This window comes from Etheostoma cragini, chromosome 2 (assembly GCF_013103735.1).
Source record: "Etheostoma cragini isolate CJK2018 chromosome 2, CSU_Ecrag_1.0, whole genome shotgun sequence".
In the NCBI taxonomy this organism is placed as follows: domain Eukaryota; kingdom Metazoa; phylum Chordata; class Actinopteri; order Perciformes; family Percidae; genus Etheostoma; species Etheostoma cragini.
The window spans coordinates 22,532,119-22,554,279 of NC_048408.1; the positions used below are offsets into that span (position 1 = coordinate 22,532,119).

At 39.0% G+C, this 22,161-nt stretch overlaps 2 protein-coding genes and 1 long non-coding RNA gene across 4 annotated transcripts in view; 1 reads left to right on the forward strand and 2 right to left on the reverse strand.

Annotated features, from left to right (window-relative positions):
* Positions 1-2,474, reverse strand: part of LOC117958762 (complement C3-like) — a 155,296-nt gene extending 152,822 nt beyond the window's left edge. The window contains exon 1 of the mRNA XM_034895388.1: positions 2,398-2,474. Within this exon, the coding sequence (XP_034751279.1) occupies positions 2,398-2,474 (77 nt within the window). The remainder of the gene's footprint in view (positions 1-2,397) is intronic.
* Positions 2,475-6,433: 3,959 nt separating this feature from the next.
* Positions 6,434-9,544, forward strand: LOC117959610. Its single transcript, XR_004659974.1, has 3 exons — positions 6,434-6,716; positions 8,570-8,717; positions 9,299-9,544. It is a non-coding gene; the product is annotated as an uncharacterized LOC117959610 (long non-coding RNA).
* Positions 9,545-10,290: 746 nt separating this feature from the next.
* si:dkey-76b14.2 (DENN domain-containing protein 1B) lies at positions 10,291-22,121 on the reverse strand. 2 transcript variants are annotated; one of them, XM_034895537.1, is made up of 23 exons: positions 21,934-22,121; positions 20,994-21,058; positions 20,002-20,045; positions 19,352-19,401; positions 19,136-19,255; positions 18,956-19,025; positions 18,774-18,854; positions 18,614-18,679; positions 17,632-17,685; positions 15,652-15,762; positions 15,004-15,104; positions 14,869-14,914; positions 14,679-14,780; positions 14,043-14,168; positions 13,674-13,775; positions 13,401-13,491; positions 13,123-13,163; positions 12,981-13,031; positions 12,841-12,888; positions 12,622-12,729; positions 12,280-12,362; positions 11,957-12,167; positions 10,291-11,814 (listed from the first exon to the last, which is right to left on the reverse strand). In XM_034895537.1, exons 1-23 carry the CDS (start codon positions 21,948-21,950, stop codon positions 10,801-10,803), a joined length of 2,802 nt encoding a protein of 933 aa, XP_034751428.1. In that variant the 5' UTR covers positions 21,951-22,121; the 3' UTR covers positions 10,291-10,800. The 2 variants fall into 2 exon arrangements, with proteins under 2 accessions (XP_034751428.1, XP_034751436.1); XM_034895545.1 differs by lacking the exon at positions 18,614-18,679.
* Between the last annotated feature and the right edge of the window lie 40 nt (positions 22,122-22,161).

Sequence of the window (22,161 nt, forward strand, 5' to 3'; positions counted from 1 at the left end):
TTGGCTGCTTAGAAATTAAGTGTTAACGAGCAGTTGGACAGGTGTACCTAATAAAGTGGCCGGTGAGTGTATGTGCTTGAAGATGGGAACATTTCCAGTATTTCACAAAAAAAGAAAAAAGATAGGAAGCCTAAAAAACCTAATTATTAAAACAGAATCATGTTTTTTTCCTTCTTACTTATTCCTTTAATTATCTTCTGACCACTCAGTTTTATGTTGGAACCACAGCTCCAGGTTGAGAATCAATGTCTTAGACTCTGCTTGTTAAAGTGAAAGATTCAACCGAATAACCAAATGTAACAGAGTTGGAAATAGCCTTCATGAATGTTGTATTGTGCAACGTACATTTCCCTTCAGCAAAGAGAAAAACATAGAAGCTGGAGTTGGGAGCATGCAAACAGTGTACTGATATGTATGTTCAAGGTTTTCCAATTATGTTTTGCCAGTATCAGTAACATACATGTTGATTATAAGTGCAATTAGCATCCAAACATAACAGACATGTGTGCAGTAATAGTAACTTCATCCACGAGTACTACTTTTAGTAGCATGACAAGCTAATGCTAGTTAGATAGCCACGCACAATGTTTTTGCACAAGGGCAATATGTTGTAAATCGAAATATAAATGGCAATATGTTGTAAATAGAAATATAAATGGAAAAATGTGCACTCAGAATGTTTTAATATTGCTCTTGAAATATGTTACATGAATACAAAATAATGCTTTTGCTATTCTATTTAAAATCTCACAAATTAAAACCACTATATGATCAAACATTCTAATGTAAAGAAAATAGACAAAAAAAGCATTATAAGGTTAATCAAATGCAGTCATGAAGTCTTTTGTGAAAGTCAGAGAAAGAAAAGAGAAAAACATTGAAGCTGAAATTATGAACACCTGCAGTTGCAACACTGTTGATGAAGATTATGTGCTGTTGGGATTTTTTACACCAGATTAAAGAAAGAAAAAGAAAGTCCTGTGTGGCAATTCTATCCTTCTTGCACCATAATCTTTAGGGGACACATCCACCATCAGTCCACACAAATAAACAGCGTTACACAAAGAAAACAAACCTATTTGCTCAGGTGACAATCATGTCCTCCAGCATGGACTTTACACACAAGTGTAGCTTGCTAGCTCAAAGCTTGTTGTTGCTTTCCAAAGCAAACAGATTTTAAAAATGGCAACACACAAAGAGTGAAAGGTGAGGCTCACGCGGTGGATGTCAGGCAATGATCCTGGAAATGTACAGTACTTCCGTTGAAGTTGATCTTAAAGTAGATCCTGTGGTGGATCAACAATACATTTCATCATGCCTCTAGACTTTTGCTCTGTCTGGCTCCGGGGAGATTCTAGGATTAGACCTTTAGGTGACACGGATACAGTGCTAAATCAGTAATTTCATTAGACGATAATCTCTAAGAGCTAGTTGCTGAACAACGATGTCAGGTAACTTTTGGAACTGAAACTGACACTTTATAAGTCAGTAATGACCAGTTTGATGCAATGTTTCAAAATGTAGCAACTTTTGTTGCTTAAGGTTCAATTTAGGTACTTACCTGCACCATGCAATTAACAACTTTTTGTTTTGGAGTCCAAAAAAGAGCCATTTCCTTGATTATATTATTACATTATTATAACAGCGTCTACAAATCGCCCACACGAGCCATTTCCTTGATTGTATTATTATAATATTATTATAATAGCGTCTACAATCGCCCATGGTCTGGCTTAATGTATTGTGCAAACTCTGAACAAGGCCAACGCCTTGGCATCATTTCAAAGACAACAGTACCATGAGTTTTGTGACACAAAATGCAAACTGGACAACAAGACCCAAGTTAAACTAATGTTTGTATCCACACACTTTTCAATTGAATATAAATGCAGTGAACCCTGGATATTGTTGTTGTTTACAGTTTAAAGAATAACAATGTGGGCGCCTTGTTATCTCACCTGGTAGAGCGGGCCCTGTGCTGCATATCATTCCCCCTCTCTCTCCCAGACAGAATCCCAGCTGAGATCAGTTGCCTTGTTTTTTTTAACCAGGGCAGCAGTTTCCAGATTACATTATGTGCTTACATAATTGCAAAAGGGTTGTTTAATGTTTTCTTAGTTAGTTTTTTAAAATAATATCAGATTAGTAAACAAAATGGGCCTTTGGAACATTGGATGAATGGTTGCTGATAATGGGAAATGTAGATATTGCATTAAAGATCAGCCACCCACTCAGATCAGCTGGTATCCTGTCTATAATGGAGTGAAATGGAAATTTGTAAGTGACGCCAAATTTTGGCCGGTAGTGTATGTATATATATTTTAGCTTTGTTTTCTGTGTGAATTTACTAAAGCATATGGGGGGTTGGGGGTGTAAAGGTAAGGCAGGTCTACTTACAATGGAGCTCCATCAGTCAGAGAATTCAGAGAGAAAAAGGCCAGAGAGGCCAACAACCACAACAGAGTCCTACTCATTCTTCGGCCTGATCCTGATCCGCTGTAGACTGTTGCTCTGCAGCACCCTCCTTTTATTTACCCCCCCACCACTTCCACTTCACCTCAATGGTGTCTCACCCGCCCTCTTCTTCTATTTTCTCTCTCGTGTCAGGGTTCATGATTTTTTTAGGATAAATTATAAAAACCCATTTATTTTCATTTCATACCTGTATTGCTATTAAATCAGTCTAGTTTTTGTTTGGTGTGAGTTGTGCACTGTTGGATTTATCGGCAGTAGAGATTCTCACAACTTTAAAGGAACTAAATGGGACTTGGCTTGTGGTGCTCAAAATGCCATGAAAATATAAATAAATAAAATAAAGCTTTTTCTTATTTTGGGATAAACAGTCCCTTACAGTGGTTACCTTCATACTCTGTACCATCATTTTACAAGTGCACATTCCTGACTAAAATTGACTTTATTGTTAAATGCAGGCATTTTGAAAAATATTTATTTTGCGAACAGTATATGTATATGATATGTTCTCATCTTGTTAAATTGTGTGCATGTGCATACTACAGGTCACAAATCCCAAAGCTCTCATCTAGGGATTCAAACTGGAATAACATAAATCAGATGACATCGGGAACACCAGTGCAATTTGGCAAGACTCGGATAACTGCATTTGGAAATGTCTCATGGACTTGGACTTTCGTTTGTATGTGACCTCATTCCTGCTTTTTAAAGTTTTCTTTGTGGTATTTCCTTTTAGACATGCAGTGCTCTTGTTGGTTCTAACTGTTGTGGATATTGTCCTGCTTACCTTTGATAAAACTGCAGTGTTTTTATTAAGGGCTCTCACAAAGAGAGACAAAAACAGCATTTAGCATTCCAGTGACATGACAAGATGACTAGAAGTTAGTCTGAACATAACATTTTTAAATATTAGTTTTTGACACAAGGCATATGTTTTAGGTACGTAAGTGAGTTTTATTAGGGTCTGGCACATATGCAATATATACAACTTAAATTTGTTTGAATTGCCCTGTACAATGTTTTCCATTCAAGCTATTGGTGAAAATGTGCATTATATTTTGACCAAACCCAATTACTTTTGTGGACAAACTGTGATTTATGCTTTTTAAATTTTTGCTTTCAAAAATGTACAGTAGTAAATTTACTTAAAATATTTAGCAGGAGTAGGAATAATAATGTAAAAACTACTTTCACCAGAAATCAGATTTTAGACATTATCCTGTAGAATTAATAAAGCAAACACATCTAAGTTGCATAGATCAATGGTGTGAGTCCTAACAGATTGGGTGGATTGAACATGAAAACATTCTGTACACAAGTTAGTTTTTTAGTTGAATAAATTTAACATAATACAGAACTTTTAAATACAAGACCTTTAAATTGAACATGAATATAATGAATGAGGTGTTAGTACGTGCAACTAATATACTAGATTTTTACATGTTAATTCAACAGATTTTTACAACTATGTAAATAACAAACACATTTTCACATGACTTCCCAGCAGCAGTTGGGAAACTGTTTGTTATCTCCGCTCTGAGGAAAAAGATAAACAGTAGAAAATCAATGAGGCTTGAGCATACAGTCAAATGAAGAGTTCACTGCAAAATTACAGAAAGGCTCTTCTAAACTCGTGTTTTTTTTTTTCAAAATGACTACTTTTTACTACTCTTGTAATTATTATTCGGAGCCTGCTGAATCAGCATACTTACAGATAATCAAACATATTGAATATGCACACAGACAATGCGGGTCAAAGTAACGTTAGGGCCATTCAGCAGCAAGGACTTTTCCCCATCAACAACAATTGTTGCAGTATTTGATTTTAATATTTTTTTGCAATTCTTCAAATTGATTATTATTATTATTTATTATAGAAATAAGTATACATTTAGTAAAGAATCTAAATCATTCTTTGGATCTTTAATTGCATTGGATTCAATGTTGTGAATATTATTATACATCCACAACATTATATCAAAATTCACTTTAATCTTTTGAACTACTGCACACAGGCTTGGGAGTTAAGGGGCCCTATTTTAACAATCCAGGCACACGACTTGAACTACCTGGCGCAGGCGCGTTTACGGCATGTACAAATCCACTTTTGCTAATTTAAAGGAAGAAAAAAAAGGGTGCATGCGCCAGGCGCATTGCTCAAGAGGGTTGTACATACGTGTCTTAATTAATCATAGCTGTGTTTTGGTGGGCGTAACTAGCAATAAACCAATCAGAGTGTAATCTCCCATTCCCTTTAAAAGCAAGGCGCATTTGTACCTTAGCGCATTTGGTATTATGATAGCGGATTTGCTAAGGAGGAAGGACAACTTCTCAGGAGAAGAAAGTGATCCGCTCGGGGGTTAAGTGAGTGCTGTATTATTGTCTTTAGACCAGGTTTTTGTTGGTCAATGACGCAATCACTTTCCGCTGCCTCAAAATAGCAATACGTAAAGAATGCACCTGAACACACCTCCCTTTGGGACCAACACGCCCATGGGCACACAGATGGGCGCAGGTGCATTTGTTATTTAAACATTGACAATTGTCTCAAACTAGCAAAGACACTTGCAACGGGCTTTGCACTGCGCTGGGTTGCAAGTAGGGCCCATAATGATAAATACAAGCAGATATTAGTCAACAAATTAGTACAATTTCAAAGATTTGGCTATACAATTTAAACCAAGGAATTACTTCTTTAATATCTCTTTTAGTAGGCTTAGCATAGTACAATGAATGTAAGCTGATCAAAACAGCTATCCTGCCTCTGTTTGTCAACCAGCTAGTGACAGAAGACCTAGCAGAACACATAACCCCCCTTAACATATTATATTGTAATTTATGTACAGTTTAAACTAACTAACTAAAACATGTTAATGAATTAGCTTCAGAGGTGCTGAAAGATGAATACTACATTTGCACTGTGCCAGGCAAGTTGTTTCCACCATTTCCAGTTGTTGTGCTAAGCTAAGCTAACTGGCTGTAGCTTCAAATTGAATGGACAAACATGAAAATGGAATCAATCTTCTTATCTAACTCTTGAAAATAAAGCAAATAGTTCTTTATATCCCAAAATTTAAAACAATTTTTTTTTCAAACAACAAACAATGTATCTTTGTTATAGCCATACTATGTTAGCATATATTTTTGAGTTAGTATCTTACTTTCACTCCAGTTAACTTATAGGTAATAGCACTTCAAATTGCATTTAAGTATACATACTGTGGACCATCAAATACAGTTATCAGTTGGCCACAATAATATTGGCTACAGTGAACATTTAGGCAAAGTTTAATCTGGCTTTGCTACTTGTTGCATTTCAAAGAGAATTTCCATTTAGGATAAAGTTGATTTGTCACCCTTTTAGAGCTCACACTAAACAGTACAGTACATCTCCTTGAGAACTCAATTCTAACACTTTCCAACTAATCCACAAAGCATCTGGCTACTAGAAAAACAAAGGAAGCTTCTCGGTGTGACTTGAGTATAAAAAATGACATTAGGCCTATGTCTTTGTGCTTAACTTTTATTCTGGATGACGCATTTCTATTGCATTCTTTACTTCTGATAAGCCCCAATTTACACCTTGAGCAGCCAGTGTGTCTTTGTTCTGCATGTTGACAGGAGTTCTACTATTTGGACATGAGTAGTTTGTTTGATTAGTAAGAATGAAACTAGGCCACGCCAGACTGTCCTCATCTGACAAACCAAACAGCCTTCTAAACTTGCACAAGGCTTTTTCGCTCTAATTATTAAACCTTCATGATATTAGAGTGATTAATGATTTAGCAAACAGCACCAATACAAGTTGATCCATGTAGTGAGCTATGTGATTGGTGTTTGACAAGTAACCTACAATATAAAACAAAAATATATAAGAAAGTTAAAAAATTGGGACAATTTGATGGCACAATAACAAGAAAGAGAGAGAAATTGAGAGAGAGAGACAAAAAAAGAGAGAGGAAGAGAAAAACAAAGAGAGAGAGAGAGAGAGGGAGAGAGAGAGAGAGAGAGAGAGAGAGAGAAAAGCCGTTTCTGATTGGCGCAGAGGGGACACGTGGAAACTTGCATTTGCATATGGACTGACAGGTAAGCGTGGGAGAAAATAGTTTTAGCTATGCCGCAAACATACATACCACTGACTGGATTGAGAGTTTTGTCAGTTTGCCAGACCATATTTCTTTGAACCAAGAGTCACCACAGGGCACGTCGTCGGTCATCTCACCTGGACGCGCAACAACCGACAGGTAGGCCTAACTCCCGAACTGCTCAAATATTTAACCTCGCAAAAGAAAACGACAGGTAGGCCTATGGGTCGAACAACAATCGAAACAGTTTCTGAGCGTCTTTGTGAGTCAGAGAGCCTAGAGAAGCTCCTTCGCAACTACAGTATCAGCGGTTTCACCTGTCATTTCACAGCGAGAGGCTCACCTGGGATGAGGGGCCAGGACACCGGTTACACAGGTGCAGCGGGACCTGCTGCATTCCGCCGCACGCAGACATGCAGCAGTCTGTGGTCACATAACGTTTAACCGTCGGTGGGCGTGCCAGTGTCTGTAAGATCGTTTAGCTGGTTAAGGAGGAAATAGGGATTTTTTTTAGAGTCTGAACGAGTCAAACACCTTTTCCTTTCCGGGAGAAAATTACCCCTGTCTGTCATGTGAAAGCACATTTATGGTGTAGGCCAATGTATTGTGGCACCATTTTAGTCATGAATTTGATTGACTCTAAGGTTCATATAGTGATGTAGTAATGGTGTTCTGTCCATGCCAACATATTAAATGTTCATTTATAGACTCATTTACACTCATCCCAGACAAAGGTTGTCGTGTGTGCCAAAGATAGCAATGCAGGTACATTATTGATTGATTTTCTAAAGATGGAATTTCTTAGTAAATATGTAACTTATTTTGTTTAAATTATTCTGTACATTTAACAATGTTAATATATATTAATCTGCTTACTGTTTTCTCTGTATTATTTTTGTCAATTACCTATCAGAAGTCTAAAGCCTAAATATGTTCAATTTACTACAATAAAATAAACGGGTTAACAGCTGGTTTTTCTTCAAAAACACGTTTGGGTATTTTTACTTTGGACCGAAGCATATTGAAGGAAGAAGAATTTACAAACACGAGCAACAAAGAATAGTGTGCCATTTATTTTTCTCAAGGAGATTAGTAGTGTGACAAGTCTACAGTGTTTGTCTTGACTGAGTTGTGGCAGTGACATAATTGCTTAATTTAGCTGTCAGTCCAGTCGGTGTTAGATTATTTCCACTGGTATTCTAAGCTCTGAGAGCTGAGAGAAGCATATTTTCTTGACAGGTTGTTTTCACATTAGTTCTTCTTCTTATTATTATTATTCATTAGGTCATGCATCTGCAGATTTTTAAAAAGTATTTCTCTATCCTGGGGGTGGCAATAGCTCAGTCCGTAGGAAGTTGTGACGCTGGTTCAAGTCCCATACGGGCCGAAGTAAGGAGTGTGGACTGGTAGCTGGAGAGAGGCCATTTACTTCCGGGGCACTGGGCACCCTGAGCAAGGCACTGCCCCCACCCCCCCAACTGCTCAGGGTGCCCAGTTGCAGCCCACTCACTCACATGTCGCACTGTTGCTTGCTCTAGAGGAGACTACTAGAACTGTTGGGTCCTTGTAAATTCTGGAGTAGGGTCTATCGGTATAGTGTCTTGAGATAACTCTTGTTATGAATTGATACTATAAATAAAATTGAATTGAAAATTGAATCTGACATCCCTCCATTTGTGCCTGTTAAAAGTACCTCTAAATGTGTGTGTATTTTAGGCCTGTCTGTAATAAGAGTGCAAATTGTAATTTTAATAAAAAGAATGAAGTAAAATATTATCTTGTGCTTTAACCCAGCACCAGATCGATACATACTGTATGCATATACCTGAGATGGTCTCAGGTATATGGCCCCTTTTTCACAATTCTTTCTCATGCATGTTCACCCCCCCCCCACACACACACACACACACATTTTGTGACGTATGAATAAAATGCAATTTAATATAGACAACCTCTTTTCTTAGTTAATGCTGACTAATCTAAATAATCTTTGTTTTTCCTCTCGCACATAGAATCTTGGACAGTGATGAGACCCATTTGATCAACCCCAGATTTTGTCCGTTTTTCTACTGTCCTTTTTACCTAACTGATGCTGTGTTGGTTCAGATGTAACAACAAAGGCTTCACCAACGTGATCAATACTTTCTATTCATCAGGGAGGTGAGTTCAGACAAAACAATGTCATTTTGATTTTATCCCAGTGTTTGCTTTAGGGGTTTGGGAACATTTTTATTTTTTCATGGGTCTGTTATTTCTATGAAGTTTCCTGGATTTGAGTTTCCTAGTGATTACTGGTAAAACATGAATTCCTCTCAAAAGAAAAGCTCTCTGTTTAGACTCATGCAAATATTAATTAATTATTTTTACAAATGATTATTATATTAATATTAATTATATTTATTACAGTAAATTCATGTTATTAGGAAAGTTATCTCCATACATATTAAATATATGCTTGCCCGTAGACAAATTACACTTGTAGCAGTAGGAAAATGTAGCATTGTTTATCTTCTACGCATTGACTAGTGGTTATCCTTTTAATTGGAAGTGCACCAATTAACCTATTAACCTATTCAACCCCATATTGAGTACCAAATTACATATATTGCATACCAAAACATTCCATATTCTATTTTTAACATGTATGTAACATACATGTAATCTATCAATAGTGGTATCAGGAGTTATTAATTTACTGACCCCTCCGCCTGGCCCGTGTGTCGTTCTCCCCTCCTTCCCAGCTGTCTGTCACCATGGCGATGCAGGTGTCAATCCCACCTGCAGTGTCAGTGTTTTTGTCGGTCGTGCTGTCCCTTCTCAGCTTGGCTCTGCTGCTGGTGCTGTGTGTCATCAGGAAGAAAAGGAGGATGGAGGGAACATACAGGCCCAGTGCAGAGGAGAGGAAACAGGCGGGATCGGCGGGATCTGAAAAACCTGGCCTGCCGCTCCCGTTGCCCAAAGAAGAACGCCTTATATGAAAAGTGTTTGGAAATAGACTAACCCCCCTGTCACTGTGTAAACCTGTGGATCAATTCCTCCCATCGTCTGCTGTTGCTGAGCTCTGGGATGATCGGTGTTTGTCTTGTGCACCAGAAAATCTTCAGAAACACTTTCACTGTGCTGCACGTTTTCATTCTTGGTGACAACAAATACACTGATCAGATTATTACCCTTTCCACTGCATGAATGAAGAAATTAATGTGTTTCTGTCATATTCCTTTCATCAACTCACTCCCTTTATTCTGCCACATGAGGAACATGAGCTGAAGTTTATTTAGTATTTGTACAGAGGTTAGTCTTTTTTTTTTTTTTTTACTGTTCTATGTATTTATATAGAAAACTTTTTTCTGTTGTGAAGTTTACTGATTAAAACACTGAAAATGACTGTGATGCACTTTTATGACAATCTTTGAGAAGCCCAATTTCTTAGAAAAAAAGTATGTGTGGTACACAAGGTGTTCTGTTAATAAAGCTTGTATTTGCACACCCAGTATTACGACTCTCTTTCTGTCCCTTTTTTCCTGGAGCATTCAAGGAAAGGGGACATTAGATGTTCAAAATGTTTAGTTTATTAGCATATAAGGTATTCAGATTATGTGTTAAGCTAGTTAACTCACCAAAATTCAACAATTAAACTTATTTGTCAGTTCAAGCAGATGAAGTGGATACATGTTTCACACACATACCCTTGAAGAAATGATGCATGTATCGGTAACAAAAGGGTTTTCCTCAGTGTTGGAGAACTGTTTTTATGAAACCATGCTTCCATGTTGCCTTAATTCTAAGTGCAGTTTACAACATTCAGACAAATAAACAAATATGTTTAAATAAATGCTAATTCATGGCAGGGTGTCCTATGTTTTTCTTATTTTCAATGTGAACAGACCCAAAACATTAAAAACGTCAGTGAGTCTCACTGGATGACATGTTCCATCATTATGATTAACTTGCGTACTTTAGTTCGTTTTGACTAAATCCCACATTCACTGTCCTGCTGAACCATATCTGTGACTGATTATAGTCCCCAACAAATGTTTGTAACATTCACTTTAAGCTACAGTTAGGAAATTACTGAGCAAATTTAAATAAAAATGAAACTTTATGTTTATGACATGTTTCTATAGCCCAGGAATCAATCCTGGGCTGAGAGTCACAGACAAAAAAACATCTGAAATCCAGGCTTGCACATATTTTGATGGGATTTGTTAAAAGTAAGAAACTACAATATCACCAGTCTCATCATTTAAGCCTCAAATTTCTTCTTCAGATCAGACACTTTAATAAGAGGCAGGTTTTCCTCCTCATGCCCCTCTGAGCGTTTTTTCTCTTCTGATATGTTTGAGTCACATGGCGGGTGTGTTTGTACCTTCTCTCTGCTCCAAAGAACATTGCCAGGTCTCCCAAGTTCAGCCAGTTCCTTGGTCCTGTACTTCACCTGAAAGCCCTGCCTTTGCGCCTGAGACTGGAAGAGCGCTACAGCAGATAGCACTTTAGGAGGAGAGGGAGTCTGTCTCATCTCCCGCTCCTCGTTCTTAACTGCTTCTTCATTCCTTTTTTCCTGACCTGCTGCAGGTTGAGGGTAAACAATGAGACTCTGAGGTCCAGGAGAAGCTGTTGGTCCTTTAATGTCCTCCTGTCTTTGCTGCTCCTCCTCTGCATTTGGATGAAGGGCATTAAGTTGTAAAAGTTTGTTTAAAGATTCTGCCATCTCTTCACCTTTCTCCTTATACTTCTCTTTTCCCTTTTCTTCTCTTGCTTCGCCCTTCTGCATTTCATTTGTTCTTGTTTCTACGTCTTGTCCCTCAATTACGTCCTCACTCTGATTTTGCTCACCTTCCCTCTTTTCTTTCAACCCTTCATCCTTTTGCTTCTCAGACAGTTCTTTCACAGGGTCCTCTCCTAAATTCCCTCTCTTTTCTTGACCCTCTTTCTTTGTGTCTTCCTCTAACTTCCCTTCCTTCAAGTTATTTTCGTTCACTATTTCTTTTTCTTGGTTCCCATTCATTGCTACCTTTGCTTCTTCCTGTTTCTCTCTGCCCTCCCTCTGTCCGCTTTCTTGCTCCCCCACTTCACTAGCTGCCAGCAGACTCTCTGTCACCTCCTCTTCTGGTACGCTGGTGTCCAGGCACGGCCAATCAGAGTCTACCGTCAGGTCTGACAGCTCCTCTGTCGTTTCCAGATTCCAGCTGTGCAGGCTACCACTGCCGCTGATGGACAGAGACAGGCTCTCCTGGCTGGGGTTGGCTGGAAAACCACGCTGGACCAGACAACAGCCAAGGTTAGACAAGACATTACATAAATGTGTGACCGGACAGTTTTGTAATGTCTGGTCTGGTGTGTATGTGTGTGTGTGTGTGTGTGTGTGTGTGTGTGTGTGTGTCAATTCCTCATCTTCTTACCTTTGTGATATAGTCATGGCTGTCCGGTCCAAACAGATCCAGGCTGCGTGTGCCATAGAGAAGGCCGCGGTCGTGGGAGCTGCGGGAGCTGAGGGTGTCAAAGATCTCCCCCAGCAGATCCATCTCCTCTGGGTCACACAGCAAGGAATCTTCCCCCTCATCTTTATCCTTCTGGAGCTCAGAGTCCTCGGGCACAGGCCCAGACACCGCTCTGATGCACAGAGATAAGAAACAGGAATGGCACAAGCAAGAAAATACATGCTGTGTATTCTTATCTCTTTCCTGGGCTTTTCTGCATTTCTCCATCTCTCAGTTTCTCTCACCCATCCCATGTGTCTCCAGAGTCCTGCATGTCCTCCTCGTCTCCAGGAACCCTACGTTTTTGAGCAGGCCGACGGGGACGTGACTAACATGAGGCAAAATAGAATATAAAAGCAAAGGGATAGCAATGCAACATTCGCCCAACAAAAGAGTCAGATGTTGGGGTGAACCACAATAAAGCGATAGAAATGGAACAATAAAAGTAGCAAAATTTGCACAGAGAAGCAATGCAGGACAGTAGCATAAGAATATTAGGTAATGAGAAAGATTTATGTGGATGGTATATTTTCCATTTTCATAAAATATTTAAGATAGACAGTGGAATGTTTTGAAACAAATCTCACCCTCCCAAAGTGTTGTGTGATTGGCAGGCGGTTCTGCAAGCAGTCAGATTTGGCACGGCGGTGCAACACAGATCCACCTCTCTGAAGGATGTGTTGTTCATTGTGGGCCTGCCACACACACACACACACACACACACACACACAAGGAAGAAGTATTACAGCAAAACCACAGAAGAATTTGATTACATGGAGTATATACTCACATACATGTTAACCCACCTTTTGCATGAGCAGGTTTTTCAAACCAGACTTGGTGAGACCTTTGGCCTGGGAGAGATCAAAACATTATACATAGAGTTGTTTTGGTAATGGTAATAAATCCACAGCTGAAAACACCTTTTTGTATGCCTTACACTCACCCCAATGTTTGCTTTGGACTTCATGTTAAGGATGAGCGCTCCTCCCCCTTTCTGTCAAAAGTACAAGTGCACCTGTGTTGCACTTTGACAACAAGACTGGAACAAACTTCAAACTATTTCCTTGAATATTAAAATAACTTACCTTTAAATGACCAACCAACTGTTGATATGATTTGCTTCTCCCTATGTAAACAGACAGAAACAAAATAGCGGTGAGTAATAGGAAAGTTACACACACACACACACACACCCACACACACACACACACACACAAACACACGTGTGGTGCGTCTCACTATCTTTGTGGGGACATAATGCATTCCCTAGCCCCTTGCCCTAACATTAAACATTAAAACTAAATGCCTAACCTCACCCTAACCATAACCTAATTCTCTCACACACACACACACACATACACACCTGCAGCTGTTTCACACTTCAAGATTTCCTCTTCAAAGAGATCATCTGGTTCCTTCTCTTTGTTTAGAATATCCAAGCGACCATCAATGAACTAAAAAATAGAAGTATATCTATGTATTTGTTTGTTTTTATTATTGTATCAAAAATCTACAAGAATGCTCACTCATTTGCAACATTTTCCTTAATTCTCTTTCTACCTCCTCTTTCACCAGTTTTATAATGGGAGTGTCTGTCCAGCAGAGGGCAGTCACTGGCTGGAGGCTCAGTGTGTACCTGTTTAAAGGACTGTAAATGAATGGCACTCTTTAGGAACTGCCTCATACTGGCAGACTTGTGATCTACAAATAGTTCCTCACTGAACCACATCACACCCTCCTGCAGAGAGAGAGAGAGATAGGCAAACAAAGGAGAACAATTAGTCCGAATAATACACATAGACAAAGAGCTACTTTTAGACGTGTCCAAATAGAAATGCAGAGAACACTTTAAATTGTTTGATTAGTTATTTTTTAAATGCATACAAAAGCTAATACTGTACATAACAAATTATGAATAGTTTACTCCACTGTTGTCATTTCTATAATAAAAACCTTAAGTGTTGAATTCTGCAATGTGATGCAATTAAACTTTTGAGTGATTGACCTTGTCATCCTGCAGCGCGTCCCTGTAGCCTCCAAACAGTAGAGCCTGAGCTTTCAGGAAGGCCCTTGATACACCACAGCCAGGAGACACTGCCTGACGCTTCAAACACCCCTTCAGCCCGGACATCTGGAGACATATTTTATTTACATATAAATGAGGGCTGAAACTGAAACTGCAGATAAAAGCCTGTTTCCATTGCAGGAACTTTTCAGGAACCATTGCAGGAACTTTTTCACTGTGTTTTCCAGGAACCAGGGTTCCTGGCCTAAAATGACCCTACTCTTGGGGCAAAGTCTTAAATACTGATCATCACAGATTCATCCTACCTGTCAAGCTCCTACAACATGTAGGCTAGTGTGTACAGAAGCACATAGGTGTGTGTTATGTTTCCTCCAGTGTTAAAGTTGCTGTCCTAATCTTAACAGTTCTACTGATGGGATTTAAACGCAAACAGGAATGTGCAAAGGGGTCTTTTCTTCTTAGTTTATTTCCTGAGTTTAGTTCCTGTGGCTTTGTGTGCAAAAGGCCAGCTATAACCTTTCCTTACTATAAAAAAAGTTAAGTGTTTAGTAGGAGACAACCAAAAGACATAATCACACAAACCTACACACAAAGTGCACACAGACAATTCATTACCACATCTGAAGGTATTCTTTTAAGGTCGTCAAAGGGGGTTTCCAGAGTGTTTGTGTCCACATTCAGAATAACAACTTCCTCCAACCCGCGGCCCCTCACCCGCTGTAATACAGACACAAAGACACAGTATGAGCTGTTGGGACAAACCTGGTAGACATAGGTTTGTAGTATTTAAGTGATTTTAGTTTACCTCAGATAGACTGGTATGGACCCCTATTAGGTAAGGCATTGGTGCACTGTAACCAAATATAAAAAGTGTAAATCCATTGTAGACAGCCAGGCAGATAGACAGACAGACACACAGATGGACACAAAGACTTCTTACCAGCAGTAGTCCAGTAGATGGGGTGGTAGGACAGGGATGAAGATGTGTTGCCAGTACATGGGGTACAACACAGCACTGAGTGCATGCACGCAAGACGTCAGCTACACAATACAGAATGGACTGTTTCAAACAACAATAACACAAAGGACACACAAGCCTTTCTGTACGGTCTTTCATAGGTCACCTATTGTGGTCAATTTGTGATTTCAAGGCAGCACAATAAAAACCTTTTTTTCAGGGAAGTTTCACTGAGAGGAAGCCTCGATTTTGCAGCAACACACTGATAAAATTCACATTGGGGTTAAGGACCTTGCTCAAAGGGTGGTTATGAGGGCGGCTCAAGCACTGCATGTTTTTTTTTACTTTCACAGAGATAAAACTGCAACCTTCCAGTCACAAGGTTGCCTAACTAATCTTTAGGCTATCACTGCCCTAATAAAGAGAAGTGAAATGAAGTTAAATGCAGATTATTCTAGGTGCATTGAGTTTGGTTTCCAAGTAGTTGCATTCAGCAGACACTAAATTAGTTTCTGTCTCAACTACAGTTAATTGAATGTTTAGTGGTAGTAGTTTTAAATGTGGTCATTATCATTATTAGTTAGGGTGAGTTTCCAGTGGGGTTGCAGAGATTGTATATGTCTGTCTTACAGTGCTGAGTTTGCTGGCAAAGATGAGGATGCGTCTCTCAAACAGCATGCTGGCATAGAGCTGGAGTAGGTTCCCCACATCTACTGCTACAATCAGCTCTGTCAAGTTCCTCTGGTAAACACACACACACACACACACATACACATGTTAAAATGGACAAAGAACACTCCACCTGTAAAGACCATTTTGCAGTTCATTCTAAATATGTCTAGTGTGTTTCCTGTTGCAGTTAGGGGACCATTTATAGAAAGAAGAGTCAACACTCATCACATACATCATTGGTGTCAAGCCGGTAGTATTTGACGTGTATTTGACTGTCAAATATAAACAGTGGTTGGGGGTGGCACTAGCTTAGGCCGCAGGGAGTGGGGATGGGAACCACAGAGTCACTGGTTCAAATCCCAGTTAGAGAGATGTAAGTTCACGTCCTGGCCACTGCCAAGGTGCTTTTGGACAAGGCACCAAACCGCCCAGGGTTATAGTCCAGCACTGGTAGCCTACTCACTCTGACATCTCTCCATTTGTGCATGAATAGGTCCTGAGCATGTGTGTGTAGTTCAGGCCACAAAGTGCAAATCGTAATTACCCCAAAGGAGATCAATAAAAAGTACAAATTAAATTAACCATGAAACTGTTAGAGATATGTATGACTAATAAGTCAGCTCTATCAATAATGTTTCCTTTAATTATCAGAAGGTGGTGCTAATCGTCAAAGTCGATATGCCTCCGTACATTTGGAGCTCTATCAATTAAATGAAGTTCCGGTCTCCCCCCTGGAAGAGTTTTAAGTAATGACAACAAATCTGTTGGTGCATCAACATGATACAAGCCTTCTGTGATCACACTTGACCCCCACTCCTTCTCCACACAGTTGCTACATAGCCAAGGTGGAAATGGAGGATTCAAAAGACATGGGGAACTCTTCATTTGGCTTAAATGTTTTTTTTTTTAAGTTTCACACTAAAGCTTTAAGCTACCAGTAGCCTACTTTGTTTGTCATTGAATGTTAGCATTTGCACTTTGTTCAGCCAACGTCAGCCAGCAATTTCCCTGTCTAGGCATCCTACATTAACTTGGAGATGAAAGACCATAGCAAGTAATAATCCTCACGAAGGTGTAAAATTCAGACGGGGAGCTGTCATGTTGGTGAGTGATAGCAATACAGCCTCTTTATATTAATTGTTGTCATGATTTACAGTATGTGGCGGACCTGTCCTGTTTGGTCATGTATCACGATGTAGCAGCTCTCTTGGACCAAACAGGGGTTTGAGTTAAGCTATATGCAGCTGCTGAGCAGAGCAATGATCTGTTTGGAGACCAATAACAAGGAAATCCAATGTAAAAATTTCGTAATGTGTTTACATTCTATTTTGTTGAGGCATTTTTGACTCAAAGGTGAAACAACACAGGTATAATAGGTTATAGTGGGAATGGCCTACCCGCCTCATTAACTTACAATAGAACGAACCAAATTCTTACACCAATGCAAAAATGTTATGACGTATGACTCTACTTTCCTTTATACTTTCCCCTGTTAGAAGTGTATGAGAATGGCATCAGCTAACAGGAAGTTAACAGGGGCCCTATGCCGTTGCCTTGCAACGGAAATCCATTGAAATATTATATTACCTACCCTCGAAAGTAATGCTGCTCATTAGCTGTACCCTTATAGCCGAGCTTAACCAATCACAAAGGTAATTGTGATATAGGTGGGTCAGAGGTAAGCTAAACAGATGACGACAGTTTAATCTAACAGTTAGCTCCGCTAGTAGCTAAGCATATGGGGCTCAGCATACCTAACCCCATGTGTTGTCAAGATTGGTCCTTGTGCTATCCAATTGCGTGCAGTGAGATTTTGAAATGCACGCTTAGTGCCGTCTCTCAAGATGGGCAACTTTCATTACTCTTAATCTTTTGGATTCGGGTCTGGATTTCCAGGCTAACACTAACCCTGAGTTTTGTTTAATCTTCTGTACTCACATTTTCAGGGATGGAAGGGAGACTTCTGGGGTCTGGAGCAATGAAGTATGGAACCTGGTAAAATCAAATAAAACAAAACATTAACAAGAAAACTGATTAAACAGAAAGGACGTTTTTCTTGCTTTTAGCTGGCTTCAACATCATACAGACATGAATGTTACAGGATCAGACTTTAGGTTTCCATTCCAAATGTCTGTATCCATTAAATAAAGCTGTTGTTAGATGCAAACTATAATATGAGCTAATTCCTTACTGTAACACAATTCATAATCCTTAAGATTTTTATCTAATATAAACCCATTTTTGTTAGTGTTTATAGTGGGCATTTTTCTATGATAGCCATTCAAAATATCCATTCAGTATTTATCTATCGAAATAGAAGATATTATTGTTAGTGGCAGAGTCCACCATTCCCACACTGGATTCAAATTGCCTTAATTATTTTTACGCCATGTCAGAGCTGTATTAAGTTACTGCCAATGCAAACCAAAATCCTTGGACCTGAAGTATTAAACCACACTTGCTGTTACCACAGAAACCACAGAAACCACTTGTGTTGCCAAATCAATCATGACTTAAATCATGTGAATTACAACCTGCATCATATTTTCTCAATTTTAACGATGCAATTTTTTAGATTAAAACATGTTTCTTTTGAGTGTAGGATTCATTATTTGGGAATTAAACTTAAAACAAATGCCACAAGGCCTTTCTCTTGAGAAAAAACATTTGTTGTGGGGTCAGTACAATAATGGGTTGTAAATGGGTTATGTATGCACACAGTTACCAGCTCGAAAGGTCACAATGAATGGCAGACATTAGTGCAAATTGGGTTATGTTTGGCTTGAACATTTGATTAGACAGGTGAGTGACACACATCAGATTTAGCCATCAAGCGCAGACAGCTAAAGTTTTCCAGCAGGAGTTAGTCTGTGTCAGCTCGGCCGTTATTCCAGACCACATGAACCCCTGTGGGACTCACCCCCTCTTGTCCCTCTGGGTGACCAACACGATGGGACACCTCTGTGCTGATTAATAGCTGCTCTCCCTCAGAAAAAAAACACAATGTGCTAACAATTGACAGAAAACAGCCACAAAGTCAAGTGTGACTCCAGGTTCTCCTTTGATAACACAATATTTACCATTTGCAGAGTGACAGATCCAGCTGCCAGTGGTAAGGGCTGCTTGTAGAGTGCAGCCAGCAACGCTTTCATCTCATTGGTCTGTTGAGAAGATGATGATCGTTATGTTAATGGTAGTCAAGCTTCAGTAAACTAATAGAAGAGCATTAAGAGCACACACAAGCAATGGAAAGGAAACTCACCTGTCCTTTTGTGAGGTAATCAGCCAAGTTGTTAAGAAGTTTGTAAAACACTTCAAACCATGGAAGATAACTGTAATAATATTGAATAAAATGGTATTCATCAAAATATTAAATGTATGGTTCAACTTGGCATGAGAATAGCCCTCTCACACACATAAACACACTATCACACAGATGTACCTGAGTATGCAAAGGCAGGTTTGTGTGTTATTGGTGAGACGGCAAAAGCCAAACCGCTGGCAGGCCTCGAGGTCAGTCAAAACAAAAGTAAAGTGCTGCACAGCCACTCCTTCCCTCGCTCTGTACAGATGAATGTAGATGAAGGTGGATATAAATATATATAGAACAACAGACAGGCTAGAAATATAACCTACAGTAAAGACAGTTTATACTCACCTTTGTATGTCATATGGGAAGCAGAACCTGGGCAAAGTTTGACAAGATTCCTGGAGTGGGATACAATTGTGTGTGTAAAATGGGAAGTGAACATTCTACAACCATGGTAGAAACTCTGTGAGTATGTACACAGCACTGCTAACATATTCACACTGATAAGGTAAATGTTAGGCAGGTATGATAGTATCCAATTAACATTACCACAAAATACAGCTGGGGCTGACGGGAGGATTAGTAGTTTTGCAGATATTTTGGTCATAAACTAAAATTCAATCAGATGATGGCACTAAATGAAACATCAGGGGAATCACCAAAGTGTATACAATTAATCATGAGGGGGATATGAATGTGAATACCAAATTTCATGACAATCTATCAAGTAGTTGCTGAAATATTTTAAATATTTCATTTTTGTGGTAAGACCACTACCAAAGTGGATTACAACCATAATAACTTTCTGGGCACAATGTGCAATATTGAGATATTTTAATCTGAACTAATGTGGTCGACTGTCCAACCCACAGTCCAACCAACGTTGCAATCCCTAGAGTCACACTGCTAGCATGGCTAATACCAAGATGCTTCAATAAAAATAACACATCCACAAATCAATTAAATACTTTCTAAGAGCATGAGACATGAGTTACTACCTCATCGCTGAAGTCTTCTGGAAACTGAAACAGTACACCAGGATCTATAACATGAAAAAGAATGAATGAGTGAAGAAACATCATGGCTAACACCCCCAAAAAAAGTGTTTTAAAGATATAGTGCGTAGTTTCAGTCGCCCCCATGAGGAATTCTAAGTAATGACAACAAAACTGTTGGCGAGTTCCAATGGTACAAGCTTTAAATGAAACACCCCCTTCACACAGTTGCTTGTAACCAAGGACACACAGAGTATTAAAAAAAACATGACCTGACACTTCAGAAGAAGTAATTATCTTCACTTGAGTTTCTGTGCGGGAAAAACACTGGACGACACAATCTTCTGAACATAGCCATAGTGAAAAATCCAGAGAGAGTTGTTGGGAGCTGATAGTCTTAATTAACTTTGTAGCAACTCATTTGGCAATCGACAATCACTACAATGTAACAAACTTTTTTAAATATCAAAAAGTGACGCACTAAAGCTTTAAGGCAATAACGAGTGAAAAGTGATTAGGTGAAATAAATGAAGATTTCAAGTCATTAAAAAGTATTTATATATTTTTTGCCCCTTCAGCCCACAACCAGCTGCCCAGTAAATACCACAACACGCTCCCACCTGATTCGAGTGTGACTAGACAGGCTGTGTGGTTTTTCTGATCACATGACAGGAAGTATGAGCAACTCAGCTGGTAGCAGAAACATATTCAAGTCTCATCATCTTGTATTTTCATAGATAACATTAAAAAAAAGTTCTGCTTTTTTTAAGTTTGAAGCGATGGCAGATAACAGTGCAGTGAAAATGATAAGAAGATGAAGATGAATAGAGTCACAGGATAAGGTTGAGGAACAATTTGAATCAACTTCTCTGTTACTGACAAATCACTCTGCACACCAAAATGGTTTTCTAAGAGACAGCACACTTCAAGTACTCTTGGCTGAAACACAAGCTGGGGATGTGTGTGAATAGTGAATATGAAGGCAGAGGACTCACCTTTGTCTCTGGCTACGGGGCAGGTTGCTTCAAAGAACCAGTTGAAGGTTCGCTCAGGGTTTTCTCTGACAGGAAAGAGATTCACAGAACTGATAGACATGCAGTAAAATGGCCCAACATTTGTGATTTTACTCAAATTAATTTCCCCAAACCTACAAAATACCAGGATGTTATGAACCAGATGTGCTGATAAGGACAAAGGTAAACTGGGATAGAGAGAGGGAATTGCAGTGGTGGACTGTCAATAACTACGTTTACTCAAGTACTGTACTTGTACAATTTTGGAGTCCTTTCTTGAGTATTTCCATTTAATGCTACTTTCTACTTGTACTTCATTACATCTCAGAGGTAATTATTGCACTTTGCATTTCACCACATTTATTTGTTTTCTTTAGTTTATAGTTACTTTGCAAATTCAAATTATGAATACAAAATATATGTCAACTAATACCTGATGTTATTATACATTAAACTACCCAACAATATATGAAGCAGTTTTAAAAGTGCGGATTATGCAGAATGACCCATTTCAGAATAATATACGTACATTCTAAAATAATATGATAAGTATTGATGGATTTATGTGTTCATGTGATCAGTTTGAGTAAACTTTAAATGCAGAGCTTTTACATGTAAAAGATTATTTCTGAACGGTATTATTGATACTTTTATTTAATTATAATATATGTTTCTCCTCCTCTGGTTAAGTTTGATTAAATGATTCAAGAGTTCTTCATACGCAGCAAACACAGATGAACATTCTGCTCTGTTCAGAAGAAGTTCAGGTTGATCATGAAGTGTATAGCAACACATAAAGGGTAACAGACTTGCTGCAGGAAACTTCCTGTGCAGTTGTGAGAGGAAGTAATAAAAACCACAAGAACAGAGTGACAGGAAGAGTGATGATGGAAGTTGAGCAAAAGTGACATGATTAACTCACTTTATTCTGGAGCCCATGTTGTCTGGATGTGTCTGTGTCCATGTGTTTGTCCAGGAGGGCAGAGGTATTCAGCAGGTGTATAAGATGATAGTCATTACTCTGATGTAGCAGTGGTGCAAATGGAGGCAGACATCAGCGGTAGCAGCAGTCTGCACTATCAGCGCAATCGGAGTGACAGAACACTTCCTGATCTATGTCAGTATGTGTACACATACGTACAGTATGACG